Source organism: Scyliorhinus canicula, chromosome 17 (genome assembly GCF_902713615.1).
Source record: "Scyliorhinus canicula chromosome 17, sScyCan1.1, whole genome shotgun sequence".
In the NCBI taxonomy this organism is placed as follows: Eukaryota; Metazoa; Chordata; class Chondrichthyes; order Carcharhiniformes; family Scyliorhinidae; genus Scyliorhinus; species Scyliorhinus canicula.
Genome location: NC_052162.1, coordinates 57,723,301 through 57,742,415, shown reverse-complemented (window position 1 = coordinate 57,742,415; position 19,115 = coordinate 57,723,301). Strand labels below are relative to the sequence as shown.

The 19,115-nt window shown below is 46.8% G+C and overlaps 1 protein-coding gene across 7 annotated transcripts in view; it reads left to right on the top strand.

The window, feature by feature from the left end:
* The window catches only part of LOC119952071 (exocyst complex component 1-like), a 121,579-nt gene extending 104,384 nt beyond the window's left edge, over window positions 1-17,195 (top strand). For 4 of the 7 annotated variants that reach the window (XM_038775611.1, XM_038775609.1, XM_038775608.1 and 1 more), the window contains 3 exons: window positions 1,931-2,130; window positions 6,563-6,757; window positions 16,840-17,195. In XM_038775611.1, the coding sequence (XP_038631539.1) occupies window positions 1,931-2,130; window positions 6,563-6,757; window positions 16,840-17,007 (563 nt within the window). In that variant the 3' untranslated portion in view covers window positions 17,008-17,195. Of the gene's footprint in view, window positions 1-1,930; window positions 2,131-6,562; window positions 6,758-16,835 lie in introns of those variants that run through there. The other 3 variants (XM_038775610.1, XM_038775614.1, XM_038775613.1) reach the window with 3 other exon arrangements.
* The last annotated feature ends 1,920 nt before the right edge of the window (window positions 17,196-19,115 follow it).

The window sequence follows — 19,115 nt, the reverse complement described above, 5'->3', positions numbered from 1 at the left end:
TCTTAATATCAGTAGTGTGGAAAATAATGAAAGTGAATTCCTACAATAGGAGGAAATTGAACAATATTGTCTGGCAACCAAAAACACAACAATAGCATTGATTTCAAAAGGGAAAGTTTTGCTTGATTAACCTTGTTGAGTGTTGTGAAAAAAGAGAGAGAACGGACAAAGATAATGCAAGTAATTTATCTAGATTTTCAAAATGGCTTCAATAAGATACCATATAGTAGACTAATAGGTTTAATCAGAGAATGCAGAATTAGGGAACAAGTAGCAGAATAGATAACTCACTGACCTCATGACAGAAATTAGAGATTAAGGGCACAGGGTAGTTATTCAGAAGGTGAAAGGTGATGATCCACAAGGATCAATGATGGCATCACAATTGTTGCAATTTATACTAATGATTAAAACTTTGGAACTATTTCGGAATTTGGAGATTACACCAGACTGGGGAGTAGTCAATACTGAGGAGGACTGCAGCAGATTACAAAAAAAATATGACAAACTTGCAGACTGACATAATTGGCAAATTAACTTCAAACAGATAAATGTGAGGTATTACATTTTGGCAGGAAAACTAAGGAGGTTGCACATTAGAAAATTAGAATATAATTGGGGTAAAGAAACAAATAGATAGAACATAGAACAGTAGAGCACAGAACAGGCCCTTCGGCCCTCAATGTTGTGCCGAGCCATGATCACCCTACTCAAACCCACGTATCCCCTATACCTGTAACCCAACAACCCCCCCCTTAACCTTACTTTTATTAGGACACTACGGGCAATTTAGCATGGCCAATCCACCTAACCTGCACATCTTTGGACTGTGGGAGGAAACCGGAGCACCCGGAGGAAACCCACGCACACAGGGGGAGGACGTGCAGACTCCACACAGACAGTGACCCAGCCGGGAATCGAACCTGGGACCCTGGAGCTGTGAAGCATTTATGCTAACCACCATGCTACCCTGCTGCCCTCATCTGGAAGTATAAATACAGATCACTAAAAGTAGAAATACAGGTTAACAAGGAGATAACAATCCAACCAAGGAGTAGGATTTCTTTCGAGACAAATTTGAAAACTAAAGAGATTATGCTAAACCTGTAAAGAGTCTTGGTTAACCCACATCTGGAGTACTATCTACATTTTGGATCGCTATATTATTAGAAAGTTATAGAGGCACTGGAGAAGGTACATGAAAGATTCATCAGAATGAAATAAGAAATGTAGGGGTGTACCTATGAGAAGATGAATAATAGTTTAGATCTCTTTTCTCCAATAAAATGTTTTAAGAGAGGGTGGAGAAAATGGGTCCACTTGTGGGGAAGAACAAACCTAGAGGCCATCAATGTAAGATAGCTACGAAGAAATCAAACATAAAATTCAGAAGAAGCTTCCTTAACCAGAGAGTGGTGAGAATGTGCAACTTACACAGGGAGTGATTAAAGCAAGCAGTGTAGATGTATTTAAGAAGAGGTTACACATAAGCAAATGAAGACGAAATAGAGAGTTACACAGATAGAGTTAGATGAGGAAAGATCACAGCGCTGAGTACCTGTGTTCAATCACGGACCCGGGTCACTGACCCTGTGAAGTTTGCACATTCTCAACCTCCACAACCCAAAAAGACGTGCAGGGTAGGTCAATTGGCCACGCTAAATTGTTAAATATGTAATTAATAAGAAGACAAATCTTGAATAATATACATAAAACTTTTATAGGTTAATTCATTTGATCACACGTACTCATCAGAATGGCAGAATAAAGCTGCTTCTCACCTTTCAATACATAAAATCTTCTGTCTAGAAACTGCTTCAAAAAAAAATCCAGCCATTTGAATCTGTCCTCTTGTCATTGTTATCATTGAGTACTTTTCTGATGTTCTCAGAGTTCTTCATCTGCTGTTTAATTTATCTTCCATTTCAAGTTGAAAATATTGCCTCAATGAATCTGAAGACCCCACCGGATGTGGTGATAATGGAGAATTTTCATCACATTTACCTCTTCCTTTCCGAATTGAAAATCCCCAGTCTTGAAGATCGGAAAAAAGAAGCCGTCCAAAAATATTCAGACCATCGTGATCTCTATGTTACTAAATACCTGGGGCAACCTTTGGAGAAACTAAATGTTTGTACCTTGCCTTATTTATCTTTATAAGCAACTTGAAGGAATATTACTGATATTGGAAGTTTAAAATTACATTGTTGGCTTGAGTTAGTGATAAAAAGATCACGCCTGATCTCCATGCATCTATTACCCAAGTTTAAGGGATAATTGATGTAAAACTAAAATGTTAACTTGAATCTTTAAGGTAGGTCCTACAATCAGGCACGAGTCTGACCAGAAATAGGAGTATGTACAATTTGTCTCTGCTGCTCTATCTACTCGACACTGACCCTGATTGGCGTTCCAAGTTCAAGCTTCATAAAATGCATTTGAATTCCAGACGTAGCGATGTCTCTGTTAGAGAATTTACCTATAAATGAAGGTGGGGAGAGGAGTGGGTCTTTAAGGGGCAGATATTATGCAGCTTTTATTGAAGCGTTTGCCAATATTTAAGGAGGCTAATGTTGGGAAGAGACTGGAGCCAGTACTGAACTAGACTAGCCATATTAATACTGAGGTTACCAGAGCATGTCAAAGATGAGGAATCCTATGACAAGTAACTCACATGAGCTCCCTAAGCCTGTCCACCATCTGCAAGGCACAAGTCAGGAATGTAATGTGATACTCTCCAGTTGGCTGGATGAGTGCAGCTCCAACAACACTCAAGAAGCTCGACACATCCAGGACAAAGCAGCCTGCTTGATTGCTCTCCCTTCCACAAACATTCAATCCGTCCACCACTGACGACCAGTGGCAGCCGTGTGCACCATCTACCAGATTCACTGCAATAACTCACCAAGGTTCCTTTGGCGGCACCTTCCAAATCCATGACCACTATCATCTAGAAGGACAAGAACAGCAGATACTTGGGAACGCCATCACCTCGAGGTTCCCCTCCAAGTCACCACTCCGAATTGGAAATTTATCACCATTCCTTCACTGTTGCTGAGTCAAAGTCCTGGAACTCCCTCCCTAACAGTACTGTGGTGTACCTACACTTCAGGGACTCCAGTGGTTCAAGAAAGCAGCTCACCAGCTTTCTGAAGGGCAACTAGGGCTGGGCAATTAAAGCTGGCCTAGCCAGCGTTGCCCATATCCCGTAAATGAATATATTTTAAAAAAGTAATGCAGCTAAATTTTATAATTTAGGGGACCCTCTTGGAAATTGATAGACATAGGTCCCCAAAGAAAATTGCCTGCCGTAAATGGAAGGAAGTTGCTCCATATATCACCCCAATACCATCATTTTGTGTAAATGGAGAAATTGTGGGATAAAACTTTGTAATACAAGTGTACCACATCTACAAGTTTCCGTTTGTCCATGGTGTTACCACCTCAAAGAATTCTGCGATTAGCCAAACACAGTTTCTCTCTCACAAAACCATGTAGTCGTGCTCAGAGAACCTTACAATGCCCCAGTTTCTTAAAACTAGTTTCAGTTCCTTCTACTGAGACTGTGAGAAACAATATAGTCTAAAACTTCTGCTCCCAGGGGCTTAGGGATTTAAAATATTAATTATTTACTGACTGACACAATAACATCCATTAGGGATGGGCTTCTCCCTTCGTATGCAATAACACTCCCCCAGGATGGGGGAAACAAAACTGGGGGCAGGAGTTCCCCCTGTCTCCTGGAGCATGGCCACGTCCGCCTTCAGCCTCTTCAGATGCGAAAACACGCGGGCCCGCTTAACCGGCCCATTCAACCCCCTCACGTTACATTTGCTAATTCCCAATGTGATGGGACCTTTCCTGAATTTATGGAATTTTGCAAAATTACAACTAATGCATGTGATATCTCTCTTATATTTTAAGATCTTAGGATGGGGGCCAAGGGAACTTATTAGTTCAAATAATTTTGTCAGTACCCTTTCCTTGGTGATTATATTTGTTTCAAGTTACTTCCTTCCTTACACGTCTTCATTTACAAATATTTCTGAGATGTTATTTGTGTCTTCTACAATAAAAACAGATAAAAAATATCTGTTCAATGCTTCCAACATTTGCGTATTTCCCATTGTTAATTCCCCAGACTCACCAGCGAGAGGGCCAATGCTCACCTTAATTACTCTTTTCATTTTTAAATACTTACTGAAATTCTTACTATCTGTTTTTATATTTCTAGCTAGCTTTCACTCATTTCTCCATCATTTTTTAGTCATTCTTTGCTGGTTTTTAATTTTAAAAAAAATAAATTTAGAATACCCAGTTATTATTTTTTTCAATTAAGGGGCAATTTAGCGTGGCCAATCCACCTAGCCTGCACATCTTAGGGTTGTGGGGTTGAAACCCATGCAGACACGGGGAGAATGTGCAAACACCACATGGACAGTGACCCAGGGCCGGGATTCGAGCCCAGGTCCTCAGTGCCGTAGTCCCAGTGCTAACCACTGCACCATGCGCCGCCCACTGTTTGATGTGCTGCCAGCACCATGTGCTGCCCAAACTTCTGACCTACCGCTAATTGTTACAGAATTGTTCATTTGATACTATCTTTAATTTCCTTCGCCACAGATAGTGCATCCTTCTCCTCAAGTCTTTCTTTCTCACTGGAATATATCTTTGCTGAGTGTTATGAAATAACTCCTTAAATGTCTACTACTGCACCTGGTCCTATACTTGAACCTAATTTCCCAGTTCACTTTAGCCAACTCTGTTTTCATATCCTTGTAATTGTCATTATTTAAGTTTAAAATACTAGCCTCAGATCCACACTTCTCAACTTCAAACTGAATGCTAAATCCAATCATATTATGATCACAGCTACCTAGAGACTCCTTTACTGTGGTCATTAATCCTGCCTCATTACACATAGAATATCCTTCCCTCTGGTTGGCTTTAGGACCTGCTTCTGTCAGAAATTGTTCCACAAACACTCTTTGAACACATCTTCCAGTGTCCCTTTGCCAATCTTTGTCCGATCTATATGTAGATTAAAATCCTCATGATTATTGCAGTACCTTTCTTACAAACTCCCATTTATTTCTTCCTGTACACTCCTTTCTACATTGCAGTTACTGTTAGGGGATCGATAGACTACTCCCATAGTGAATTTTTACCTCTCCCCAAACTGATTTTACATCTTGATATTTTGTAACACTAAGGTCATCTCTCGCTATTATACTAATAACTAACAGAATTACCCTACCACTTTTTCCTAGCTTCCTGTCTTTCTGAAATGTCAAGTATCCTTGAATCCATTATGCTTCAAAATCTGCTCCCCTATTATTCTCTTACAGATTTGCCGAAGCTCTCTTGATCTATAGGCCCAGAACCATCATTTCATTAAATTGCAAAACCTTGATCAATGTTTCTGATTTTGTATTTCCTGGGAGGGAAGTGTCAGTGGTAGCGTATACCAAGGATACCCCTTATTGGCCAGCACGATTAGGGATACCAGTAGTCTCTGATAACAATAAATACAGAGACCAACAATTAAGACAGCAACAAATGCAACGTCTACTGTTACTCTCCCTAATTACCATCAGTTATACTGTTTTTTTGTCATCCTGTATCTATTACTAGCCGAGTCCTCCAATCTCTCAGCTATAAACCATGACCACTGGATCTTCCTCATCCCACTGCAAGTTCTTCTCCAGCTCCAAGCAGATGCCCCAAACCCTGGCACCAAAGCAGGCAAAAAAGCCTTCTGGATTCATGCTTTCGTCTGCAAAGAATTGTGTCTATTCCTCTGACTATACTGTCCCTTACCATCACTACATTCCTAGTACTGCCCCCTCTTGAATGGCTTCCTGCACCACCGAGCCTTGGTAAGTTTACCCATCCAGCCTGCAGCGTCCACTCTCATCGTAAAAGCTGCAAGAACCTCAAACCTGTTGGACAATTGCAAAGGCTGAGGCTCCTCCACTTGTACCTTCTCAATCCCCTTCCTGTCTCACTCACTGTCACACCCCACTGTCCCTGACCACTAACCAAATCAGAAGACCCTAGCATAAGGGGTGTGCTTGCCCCTCAAGTTCTGTACCTCAACTCTATTGACTTGACTTTAATCCAGATCCCTTGATGCTCCTCCCTGACATTTGATCTCAGTTTTGAACATTTTGATTGACAAAACTGTGACTAGCATGGATTTCAGCTGCAAGACTCACTGCAACATGTGGTATAATTTGGTGATGGTTTCTCAATTCAAGTGAAGTCTCTGCAGACACTGCTGCTTGGATATATGGAGATGTCTGCACCTCTGCCTCTATTTTGGTGTGTGATACTGCTGGATCCCAATTCTGTAGTACAGGCAGACGCTGTTTAAACAGAGAAGAAATATTTTACTTGTTTTTAACTGCTCACAACTTTACCTGCTGCATTAAAAAATGAGGATTAAGAATATTTTCTTTAAATATTTGCTTTATTCTCTCTAATAGTAATTCTCTAAACTGTTTAGTTGTGTATTGAACTGTTTGTGATAAAAACTTTAATTGATATTTTTAATTTACAGATCTTCTTTGACGGGGTCAAGGCTCGTATTGCACAGGGTGTCAAAGAGGATGAAGTTAGCTATCAACTGGCATTTAGCAAACAGGAGCTGAGGAAGGTAATTGAGAAATATCAAGGCAAGGAGGTGAAGAAGGCTCTGGAAAACCTCTACAAAAAAGTTGTCAAGCATCTAAGTGACGAAGATACCCTTTTACAGGTAAATAGAAATTGAGTAGAAAATCAAAACTGAAACCATGCAGAAGAGCCCAGTAACAAATTGAGTAGGTTGACTCTGTTGCGGTGGGTCGATTCATAGAACAGCTATTAAAAGTGGAGGGCACGAAATTTGTATGCATAGCATTGACTTCTGTAGTGCCGTTTCAAGAAAATGCCCTCTCTTGAAGCACTTCAACCAGCTTCTGGCACACCCTGCTTGATACTCCATGCTGAAAAGAGTTGCATGCATGTGTACCATGTGTGCACCAGAAGCATATCACCTGACAAACAGTCCCCATTGTCACTCAGCCCTGCTGCCTGTGGTGAGGCTCAAGTTCCAAGTTTGGACTATACAGGTCCATTGTATGTTTTTGCTTGTCACTCACCAAAGAGCAAGTATCCATCTGCAAGAGTGGCCCAGCAACAATGTTACTTAAAGGCCCAGGAACCCAGCTTTCAAGTAAGATCATTTAGAATATTTTACCAATGGCTTTCAAAAAAGAGATTAATGATAAGGAAGACAGTGACATAGTGGTAATTTCACTGCACTAAGCAATCCAGAGCCTCTCTGGTGACAGAAGTTCAAATGCCACCACAGCAGCTGATGGAATTTAAATTCAATTAATAAATCGGGAGATTAAAAAGCTAGTCTCAGTAACAGTAATCATTGTTGATTGTCATTAAAAATCTATCTGGTTCACTAATGTAGGGGAAATCTGCTATCCTTACCTGGCCTGGTCCACATGTGACTGTAGACCCTCTGAAATGGGGTTGACTTTTTAACACCCTCAGAAGTGGCGTGGCAAGCCACTCAGTTGGATAAAACTGCTACAGAAAAGTCTAAAAGTAATTAAACCAGATGGACTACCTGACATTGAGTGAGGCACCGGAAACAACAACGGCACACCCAGGCCTGTTGGCCTTGCAAAGTCTTCCTTACTAATATCTGGGGACCTGTGCCAACATTACAAGAGCTGTCCCACAGACTAGTCAAGCAACAGCCTAATGTAGTCGTGCTCAGAGAACCTTACAATGCCCCAGACATCATCATCCCACCAAAGGTGCCAGCCGAATGGTATGCAGTTAGAAGGGATTTACCCTGAGAGTCTGCAACACTGACTCCAAACCCCATAATGTTTCATGGTATCAGGTCAAACATTAGCAAAGAAACATCCCGAAGGTGGCAACGCAGGTTGATAGAGTGGTCAAGAAGGCATACAGCATGCTTGCCTTCATCGGACGGGGTATTGAGTACAAGAGTTGGCAGGTCATGTTGCAGTTGTATAGGACTTTGGTTTGGCCACATTTGGAATACTGCGTGCAGTTCTGGTCGCCACATTACCAGAAGGATGTGGATGCTTTGGAGAGGGTGCAGAGGAGGTTCACCAGGATGTTGCCTGGTATGGAGGGTGCTAGCTATGAAGAAAGGTTGAGTAGATTAGGATTGTTTTCGTTGGAAAGATGGAGGTTGAGGGGGGACCTGATTGAGGTCTACAAAATTATGAGAGGTATGGACAGGGTGGATAGCAACAAGCTTTTCCCAAGAGTGGGGGTGTCAGTTACAAGGGGTCACGATTTCAAGGTGAGAGGGGGAAAGTTTAAGGGAGATGTGCGTGGAAAGTTTTTTATGCAGAGGGTGGTGGGTGCCTGGAACGCTTTACCAGAGGAGGTGGTAGAGGCGGGCACGATAGCATCATTTAAGAGGCATTTAGACAGGTATATGAACGGGTGGGAACAGAGGGAAGTAGACCTTGGAAAATAGGAGACAGGTTTAGATAAAGTATCTGGATCGGCGCAGGCTGGGAGGGCCGAAGGGCCTGTTCCTGTGCTGTAATTTTCTTTGTTCTTTGTTCTTTGCTAATGACCATCTTCTGCGCCCCCAGCTGATGATTCAGTACTGAATACCATATTGAACACCACCTGGAGGAAGCACTGAGGGGACAGGAGCAGAGAATGTTCTGGGTTGGGAGGCTTCAATGTCGAGTGGCTCATTAGCATCATTACTGATTGACTTGGCCTATTCCTAAAGGACATAACTGCAATACTGAGTCTGTGGCAGGTGGTGAGAGAGCCAACAACAGGGAAAAACCTACTTGGCCTCGTCCTCACCAATCTATCTGTTTCTGTCCATCTGTCCATGACAGTATTGATAGGAGTGACCACCACACAGTCATTGTGGAGACAAAGTTTGTCTTCAAATTGAGGACACCCTCCATTTTGTTTGGCACTTACATCACGTTAATGGGATGGATTTTGAACAGACCGGGCAACTCAAAACTAGGTATCCAAGAGTTACTGTGGGCAACAGCAGAATTGTAATCAAGTACAATCTATGGCATATTCACTCCCTCCCCGCTCACATTATAATAAGGTCGAGGGATCAACCGTAGTTCGATAACGATGCAAGAGGGCATGCGAGAAGCAGCACCAGGAATACATAAAAATGAGGTACAAACCTGACGAAGATACATCAAACGACTACACGCTTTCCAAATAGTATAAGCAGTATGTGATGGATAGAGTTAAGCTATTCCACAACCAAGGGGTCAGATCTAAGATCTGCAGTCCTACCACAGCCAGTCATGAATGTTGGTGGATAATTAAACAACTAACCTCAGGAGGAGGCTCCACAAATATCCTGATCCTCAATGATGGGGGAATCCAAAGAATCCCGACAGAGCAGAAGAAGGCCATTCGGCCCATCAAGTGTGCACTAACCCTACCAAGAGCACTCCAGATACCCTCCCCCACGCCCAATTCATGTAACCTCATCGATCCTCCAAATCTTTGAATACTAAGGGGCAATTTAGCTTGGCCAATCCACCTAATCTGCATATCTTTGGATTGTGGGAGGAAACCGGAGCACCTGGAGGAAATCCGCGCAGACATGGGGAGAATGTACAAGCTCCACACAGACAGGCACCCGAGGTCAGAATCAAACCCGGTCCCTGACGCTGTGAGGCAGCAGTGCTCACCACTGTACCACCATGCCACCCTTAAGCTCAGCACATCAGTGCAAAAGGTAAAGCTGAAGTATTTGCAACCATCTTCAGCCAGAATTGCTGAGTGAATATTTCTCTCGGCCTCCTCCTGAAGTCTCCAACACCATAGATTCCAGTCTTCAGTCAATTAGATTCAGTGCACATAATATCAAGAAATAGTGGAGGCACTGGATATTGCAAAGGCGATGGGCCACGACAGTATTCCAGCAAATGTACTGAAAGACGTGCTCCAGAACTAGTCACACGCCCAGCCAAGTTGTTCCAGTACAGCTGCAATACTAGCACATATCTGGAAATGTTGAAAACTGCCCATGTTTGTTGTGTCCACAGACGGCAGGACAAGTCCAATCCAGCCAATTACCACCTCATCAGTCCACTCTTGATCATCAGCAGTGATGGAAGATGGCGTTGACAGTGCTATCAAGTGACACTTAATCAGCAATAATCTGCTCACTGATGCTCAGTTTGAGGTCTGCTAACCTATGGCGGGATTCTCCATTTCTTTTTTTTAAATAAATTTAGAGTACCCAATTAATTTTTTCCAATTAAGGGGCAATTTAGCATGGCCAATCCACCTACCTTGCACATCTTTTGGGTTGTGGGGGCGAAACCCACACAGACACGGGGAGAATGTGCAAACTCCACACGGACAGTGACCCAGAGCCGGGATCGAACCTGGGACCTCGGCGCCGTGAGGCTGCAGGGCTAACCCACTGCGCCACCGTGCTGCTCGGATTCTCCATTTCTAAGATTAAGTGTTGCCGCCGGCGCAGAATTCGTGGACTTCCACGACAGAATAACTGGCGCCGCACCTGGACCGATTCTGCTACTGTTAAGGGGCCAGAATCGATGGGCGGCATGTGGCACAGTGGATAGCACTGGGACTACGGCGCTGATGACCCGGGTTCGAATCCCGGCCCTGGGTCACTGTCCGTGTGGAATTTGCATATTCTTCCCATGTCTGCGTCGGTTTCACACCCACAACCCAAAAATGTGTAGGTTAGGTGGATTGGCCACACTAAATTGCCCCTGAATTGGAAAAAAAAATTGGGTACTCTAAATTTATATTTTAAAAAAAGGGCCAGCACAGCGCCATGTGGAACGCAATCGATTCCAATGAGAAACAGCCAGATTCGCCGGTTCCGTGATTGGCACTCAGGAGGCTGACAAGCTCCAGCCGCATATACACACACTCCCCATTCACACTATCACAGCCAACAAAATGGCAGCGAGGAGAGCAGCCCCAAGATTTACCGATGCCGAGCTGGAGACCCCCTTGGACGTATTGGAGGAGAGGCGGATGACCCTGTACTCAGCCTGGGAAGGAGGCTGCCAGCCACTGCCATTCGCCGTGTCTGAGCACTGGTGGCAGAGGCCATCAGTGCAATGGGCAACACCATCCGGACCTGCCAGTAGTACCGTGAAAAACTGCATGACCTCCTCGGGGTGGCCAGGATGAATAGTGCCCCTGGCACTAACCCCATCCATCACACCCATAACCCGAATCCACCCCCCTCCCTTTCACCCAAGGGTGGGCGAACCCCATTCCTGCACCACGTGTCGGCACCCATGCCGGCTGCCATGATCACGTACCCTGGCCACTGAGATCACCAGTTACCCACCCCTGGGCCACATGTGTCGGACTGTCAAATGCTGCTTTATGTTTGAACTATCTCTCTTCCTCCCCCCCGCTTCCTCCCCCCCACCTCTGCCCAAGGAAAGGCTGCGTATAACCACAGGGAGCGGGAGAAAACAGGAGGGGGACCTCACTGCAGCCGCTTACTGTGGCAGAGCAGAAGGCCTTGGACGTAGTAGGTGAACCGGAGAAAAGGGAGGTCGCCCTAGGTGAAGTTTGGCCGCAGGTGAGGAAGTGAGACCCCGCTTAGTTGCAGGTCCCCATTTCACCTGTCAATCCCCTCCTTCCACCCCCGCCAAGACCACCCTCACCCCCAAACCACACTCACCCCCAAGCCACCCTCACAACACCCCCACACCACCCTCACCTCCACCACACCACGCGCACACTACCCTTGCCCCGAGACCACCCACACCTTCATGCCCACCACCATCAGACCCCCCCTTCCAGCCTGCAATCTTATCATGCATCTTGTCTTATGGTTTGCAGGACCTGCTGGCAATGGGATGGGTCCATCCGGTATCCCCCATCCCCAGCTTGTGCCACAGCCCTCTGCGTGAACTGAGCAGTGACGGGGATTGCAGCACGGACACCAGTCCTCTGCCTGAGATTTAAGAGACCCGGAGCTTGGGTCGGAGGATGACAATGATTTTCCATCACAGCTGTCTCCAACCCCCTCCACCATCCCAAAGAAACTCACCACAATTGGGTACTGTAGTGAAGAGGCTCCTGGGACACACTCTGGGGTAGGCACCACACCGCTGATCCGGTACAGCAGGTGGTGGTAGGAACACCAGAGGGGATGGACAGTCGGAGGGCAGGTCAATCCAAGGAATTACCTGTCACCAGACCGATTTCGGGCTTCTGGAACGGTCAGTCCCATGAATCGTGGAGATGCAGGGACTGCATGAGGGGTTGTCGGCGAGCATCCAGCACCTGCAGGTGCAGTTGGAGGAGTCAAACCGCGTGCAGGAACAGGAGGTGGTGCCAACAATGCTTGCCATCCAGGCCAACACGGCATGGGTGGCATCCGCGGTGGAGTCATTGGGGGTGACAGTCGTGGTTTTGGATCAACATGTCCAAGACCTGGGGCATTCTGTGCAGGCATTGGCCGAGGACCAGGACAGGTTTGCCGTCTGACAGGCGACCAGGTGCCGGAACCACCTGGAAATTGCAGTAGCACTTCTGAGCACGTCCCAGTTATAACAGGTCATAGCTGCGAACGTCGGCAGCATTGCCCAGGCGCTGACGTTGCGCAAACAGAGGGAGGTTGCCCAGTCCCAGAGGGAGATAGCGCAGTCACTGGCTAATGTGACACAAACCAAGAAGGTGGTGGCACAGTCGCAGCATGATGTGGCGCAGTCCCAGACGGAGATGGTCTACTCTCTGTGCTCCATAGCCGTCAGCATGTTGAGACCCTGGTTGAGACCAGAGCGGGCCTCCAGGACTCCAGGTGGTGGGGGAATTTTGGGGGATAGCTCTGCTTGCACCCCCGTACCGTGGAGTAGCCCAAGGGCCACCCCGAGGGAGGAAGATGTATCATAGAATTTACAGTGCAGAAGGAGGCCATTCGGCCCATCAAGTCTGCACCGGCTCTTAGAAAGAGCACCCTACCCAAGCCCACACCACCCTATCCCCATAACCCAGTAACCCCACTCAACCATCACGCAGGGCAATTTTGGACACTAAGGGCAATTTAGCATGGCCAAGCCACCTAACCTGCACATCTTTGGACTGTGGGAGGAAACCGGAGCACCCGGAGGAAACCCACGCACACACGGGGAGAACGTGCAGACTCTGCAAAGACAGTGACCCAGCCGGGAATTGAACCTGGGACCCTGGAGCTGTGAAGCAATTGTGCTAACCACTATGCTACCATGCTGCCCTTTAATGGGGCCCTTGCTGGTGACTCCCGCAGGGGAGGTGCTGGAAAACTGCAGCACCTCAGATTCCACACACCCCCATCCCCTCCTGTCCCTGGTGTATCTGGCGGGACAGAACAGGGCAGCACCACACCATCCGGGACACCTGAGCAACAGCCTGGCCTATCCAGGCCCGGGTTGCCCCACGAAACGTCAGCCAACGTATCCAGGTCGTACGGCATGAATCACAGCAGACCGCCTCCACTCCTGCTGTACCCTCTGGGGAACCACCTAGACGTTGCGTTCGGGCTTGTAAGGCCAGAAAGTTAGGCAGAAGTTAAGTTGGCACGTTCACATTAAAAACCTGTTCCCACTGTTACTCGGTGCTCTGTCACATGGGTGTGAGGGGTGGGCTGGCCATGGAGATGGTGCGGGGGGGGGGGGGGGGGGGATATGGGCAGACCTTGTTGGTGAGGTGGGCTAGGCTCCACCCGACCATCACCTCACCTTCACCCCAGGGATCCGATGGGACCGTCTGATAGAATGGCCGGCTCGCATCCTGAGATCGCCGAGGTGGACGGTGGAAAGTGCTACCGTGATCAGGAGTCAGACGTTGTCAAACAATGCAGAGCACCAGAGCTCATCGCAGATCAGGTTGTCATCATCCTCCGTCCCATGGACCAGACCCCCTGTTACAGCCAACCCAGGGCCCAGACCCCTTAGTGCGGCAGGCATGTATCACGGAGGAAGTTGCAGGCGGGAGGGGGTTCACCGACTGGTGAACCTGGAAGCAATAAGAGCGTCCCATGCGCGTTTGCCCTGTCGCACACGTCGTGCAGTCTCCCGTGCCTGCCAAGGTGCCATGTGCTGCCCAGCCTCACCCTCCTCCACATCCTCCTCATTACAAGGCTTGGTGTTCATCCTCCTCCTCCAGCACACCGCCCCTCTGCTGGGCGATGTTGTGCAGGACACAGCAGGCCGCTACGATGCAGGCGACCCTCCCAGCGTCATACTGGAAGGCCCGTCCAGAGTGAAGCAGGCACCTGAACCGCATCTTCAGGAGGCCAAATAACTGCTTGATCTGGTTGCTGCCTGGGCGCATTTAAGCAGATCTCCACATCAGTCTGTGGCCTCCGGATAGGTGTCATCAGCCACAACCGCAGTGGGTACCCCCTGTCATCCCAGGAGCAAATCCCCAGATGAGTGGGGCATCTCGAAAATATCAGGAATCGTCGTGTGTTTCAGGATGAAGGCATCGTGCACACTGCCCGGGTATCAGGCGTAGAGCCGAACGATGCACAGCTGATGGTCCCATATCAGCTGCACATTGATCGAGTGGTACCCTTTTTTGTTGGTGTAGAGTGGACTGTTATCTGCAGATGCTCGTAGAGGATCCTGCATCCCGTCGATCACCCCCTGGAACTGGGGCATCCCGATGATGGCGGCAAACCCCACTGCCCAGGCACCCTGGTGGGCTCGGTCCACATTGAAATAGATGTATTGTGCCGCCTGAGCATATAGGGCCTCCATGACAGCGCGGATGCATCTGCACTGAGGTCTGTGAGGTTCCTGACAGGTCCCCACTCGGTGCCTGGAAGGACGCTATCGCATAAAATCTCAGGACACCCGTCTCCTTGATGGCCACTGGGAGCGAGTGCCCTGTCCCATACCCCTATGGTGCCAGGTGTGCCATCATTTCGCAGATATGTCGCACTGTCTGCTCAGCCGGAGTCTTCGTCGGCATGCCCAGTCCGACAGGTTCTTAAATGACAGTGTTTGCCAGTGCACACGAGGCCTCATGCGGCAGCTTCATGTCACCTCCTCAGCCTGTTGGGCGGCTTGCTCTTTATCCTGGGCGGCTTCCACCTTTTCCTCTGCAGCATGCTCTGCTGCTGCGCGCTCTGCTGCTGCAGCCTCCTCGAGCAGCGATAACTCGTACAGCCGCAGGGTATCGTCCAGTCCCATGGTGGGTCACCTCAGCTAGTTGAATTCCAATATCCAGTGTCTGCAGGGGGTGAAAGGCCGACATGTTAGCATGGTGCGTACCTGCTGTGCTGAACCAGGTACAATGGGTTAAATGGTGGCCCCGGTTGGCACTGTGGGCTCTGCCCCCGTGTGTCCACCCCATTCCCGCACCCCTGAACCTTCCGATGGCCAGTGCTACAGGGGCCTTCGGCCATGGCGCCCATCCCTGACGCCAGGGGTACTGTCGCCTGACACTGCCCTTTCTAGCGGTCCCCTGTAGGAGCTACTGCGGGCAGTGCCCTGGATGGGCCGCCGGTGGGTTGCGGCTGGGTTGGGGGTGGAGCGTGGCAAAGGGTGGGGTGGGCGGGTGGGGGCGCCCATCCAGCCGGTGTCAGTCTGCAGAACCGATGTCAGGATCGATAGTAGTGGCTACAGTGATCGGGGTCTGGGACTGGACATCGGCCAGTCCCATGGTAGGTCACCCCAGCTGCTTGGCCTGATGCCCCGTCACCACCCACCCCCGCATCCCCCCACCCAGCGCAGCCCGGCCAATGTCCGGCCCGGCAGCCCACAGTCACACCTCTCTGTGTCGTACCTCCTCTCTCTTTCCTCATCAGCCATGAGGTCGGTTTCACGATTTTTAAAAGCACAAGTGAACCGCGCCGTAAGAGCTCAGCCCATCGGAGGCGGAGAATTGTGGAGGCTCCGGTGAATACCAGGTAATGCCCGCTGATGATCTGCAAGCAGTGTCTACTCTACATGTGTTCCGGTACATATTGACCCCACTGTCGAGGTGACGAAGAATTGCGATTTAGCATCAAAACGGTGCCTGCCACGATTTTGTGGTTGGAACCCATTTTCCGCGCAATCGCGTTTCGCGATTTCGGTGTCGGCAAATGGAGAATCCCACCCCTCAACTTTATGATGCAATGATCACTGTCCCTACTGCCACTTTTTCCACTTGCCCCAATTTGTTTGAAAAATTGATTTCAAAAGCACATCTTGATGCATGTAATGTGTAACTTGGTGCAGTTTTTGATAAAATAATTTTTTCCTGTAAATTGCAGTGAGCCGACCACCTGTGAGTAATTGGATTTTAAATAAATTATAACTACTTCACACAAGTAGAGAGAAACATTTGCTAGTTATAATGAGTTAAGTTCCCTCACAATTTTTTATTGATATATATTTAATATATATAAAAGTTTTAGAAGCATATCTATTAGTATCCTTGTGCCCAAAAGAGGCAGCATAATCTTTGCCCCCTCTACTCAAAGATCTGCAAATTAATGCAGTTAATGAAAACGCCCAATAGTGATTGGGGCATGGCCAGATTTGTGGACAAAGCCCACTTCTATCACAATTCTTTGTAAACCAGCACAAAATTGAGCTAGTTTTGCCAATTGCAGATGAATTGATTTAAAAACAGCACAACTGAGTGGATACTCGCAGCTAATTTTCTCTCTATCCCTTTTTACTTTATTTTTATTACAGAAGAAGAAATTGTATTAACAGCATGTGTTGTCACTGCTCATTCAATTAAACTATGGTATAAAATGGTTGTGACGTGGCTCCAGAAAATACAATGCCCTAAATGATTAATTTACTAATTCCACAGGTAGTGTGGTCTACTATGCAAGAAGAGTTTGTACGACAGTACAAGGAGTTTGAAGAAACGATTGCTCGGTGTTATCCTGGTTCCGGCATAACGATGAACTTCACTATAGATGATATTCTGCAGTATTTCTTGGAAATAACAAAGTCAATCAAACAACCAACTGTTTAATATTTTATGCAGCTCTATTCAAACATGAAATTGGTTAAATGATTAAAATAGAATTGGAATCTTTATACAGTTTTAGTTGTGAAAAATGTCAAGTTATCTCAAACCCAAAGTTGATTTTATAAAGCTAAACCAGGACATCAATCTAATGTAATCATTTTTAATTATTAAAGGAACACATTTCTTGAGAATTTTGTTTTGCTTATCACTTCGAAATCAACCCTTACAAATCTATAAAGTATTGTAGTAACTGAGAGCACCATGGTTCTGACATTATTGACAAATACTGGCATTTGTCTGAAATTTCTATCCTCAGTTTAGAACTCCAACAGGCAGTGAAGGATAGAACTGGAGCCTAGTCTTTATGCAGTTACAAGCTGTTGTTTATGGAAGCATACATTGCGTGTACCTTCAATCCAATTTGAGCATAAGAGACTTTCCAGCCAATGTCTAGCAAAAACTGAATCAATCGCAACAGCAACAGGGTTGCAGGATGAACAGTTGGGGTCACGAGCTCTGAGACAGTACAGGTGACTGTGGATTGGTGACTCAGATTTGACAGTCTGCAGGATTAGCTGCAAGTCCCCTTTAAGTGTGCGGGATTTTTTTTGCCAGCAGACATGGCCGGAATTCTCTGGCCATTCACCAGCACCAGGATTCTTTGTTCCCACCAGCAGCGCAACCACGCCCGTGGGTTTCCCAGTGACGTGGGGTGGCTTCAATGGGAAATCCCATTGACAGCGGTGGGAACTGAGCGTCCAGCCGCCAGCAAGCAACGTGCTGCCTCCCGCCACCAAGAAACACGGCTGGGGGACGGGAGAATCCAGCTCACTGAGGCTCAATTGCTGTCACCAACACAGCCTGCAAAATGGTAGGTGTCTGAGTTCTTTTTGTTGCCTGATGTTTGAACACTCTCACCCTGTCCCAGTCAGATTAACCCCTCCTCTTGACAACTCTCGCTCGCACCCCCTCAATCAGCAACTGTTCCCCACATCTCTTCCCTGGTCAGCAACTCTTTCTCTCGGATTTTGACTCTGGGATCACACAAAGTGTGAAGAATTGAAGTAGGGTCACAACAGAAAAATATTTGGGAAGGACTGGCCTAGCTCCTGAATAAAATAAACGCCGTTTGAACTCAGCTATACCAAGCACATGCTCACTACACACTAAAGTTGATTATTTTTTCTCAAAGCTTAGAGTGACAGTTTCAGAGGCCTCCGAGCAAATTGTCCAGGCAGAAAAAGAATTTGTAAAAGTAGACTTCTAAAGGAGGAAAAGGAAGAAGCTGTAAAATAACTTTCCATAAAATATAATTTACTGTATTGCAAAAAGGTTATGCATATTGTACTTATGATAATAGTGTAGAAATTCCAGTGGGTGCTAATGGACCTCTGGAAATATAGGGGGAACTCCTGCCCCCAGTTTTGTTTCCCCCATCCTGGGGGAGTGTTATTGCATACGAAGGGAGAAGCCCATCCCTAATGGATGTTATTGTGTCAGTCAGTAAATAATTAATATTTTAAATCCCTAAGCCCCTGGGAGCAGAAGTTTTAGACTATATTGTTTCTCACAGTCTCAGTAGAAGGAACTGAAACTAGTTTTAAGAAACTGACGGCAAGTATGTCACAAAATGGCTAATATTGGTTCTCCAATTGCGCATAGCATTGCATATCCAGTAGGTGGCAGGAGAGTCACATTCAGTCCACTGATCATTGAAGTTATCTTTCTATTAAATATTTAGTTTGCCTACTATTCAACTTAAATTAGGGGCTGGTTTAGCACAGGGCTAAATAGCTAGCTTTTAAAGAAGACCAAGGCAGGCCAGCAGCGCGGGTTCAATTCCCGTACAAGCCTCCCCGAACAGGCGCCGGAATGTGGCGACTAGGGGCTTTTCACAGTAACTTCATTTGAAGCCTACTTGTGACAATAAGCGATTTTCATTTAATTTCATTTTCATTTCATTTCATTATGTAAGTAACAAAGAGGGCTTCCAGTTGCGGCTATGCAGAGCTAAGCCTCACGTTCAGCAGCTCCCGCGCTAATAGGATCTGTGGGCTCTTTTAAGGGCCCCAAACAGCGCTGATTCGACGATTCCCGGTGGATAAAGGGGT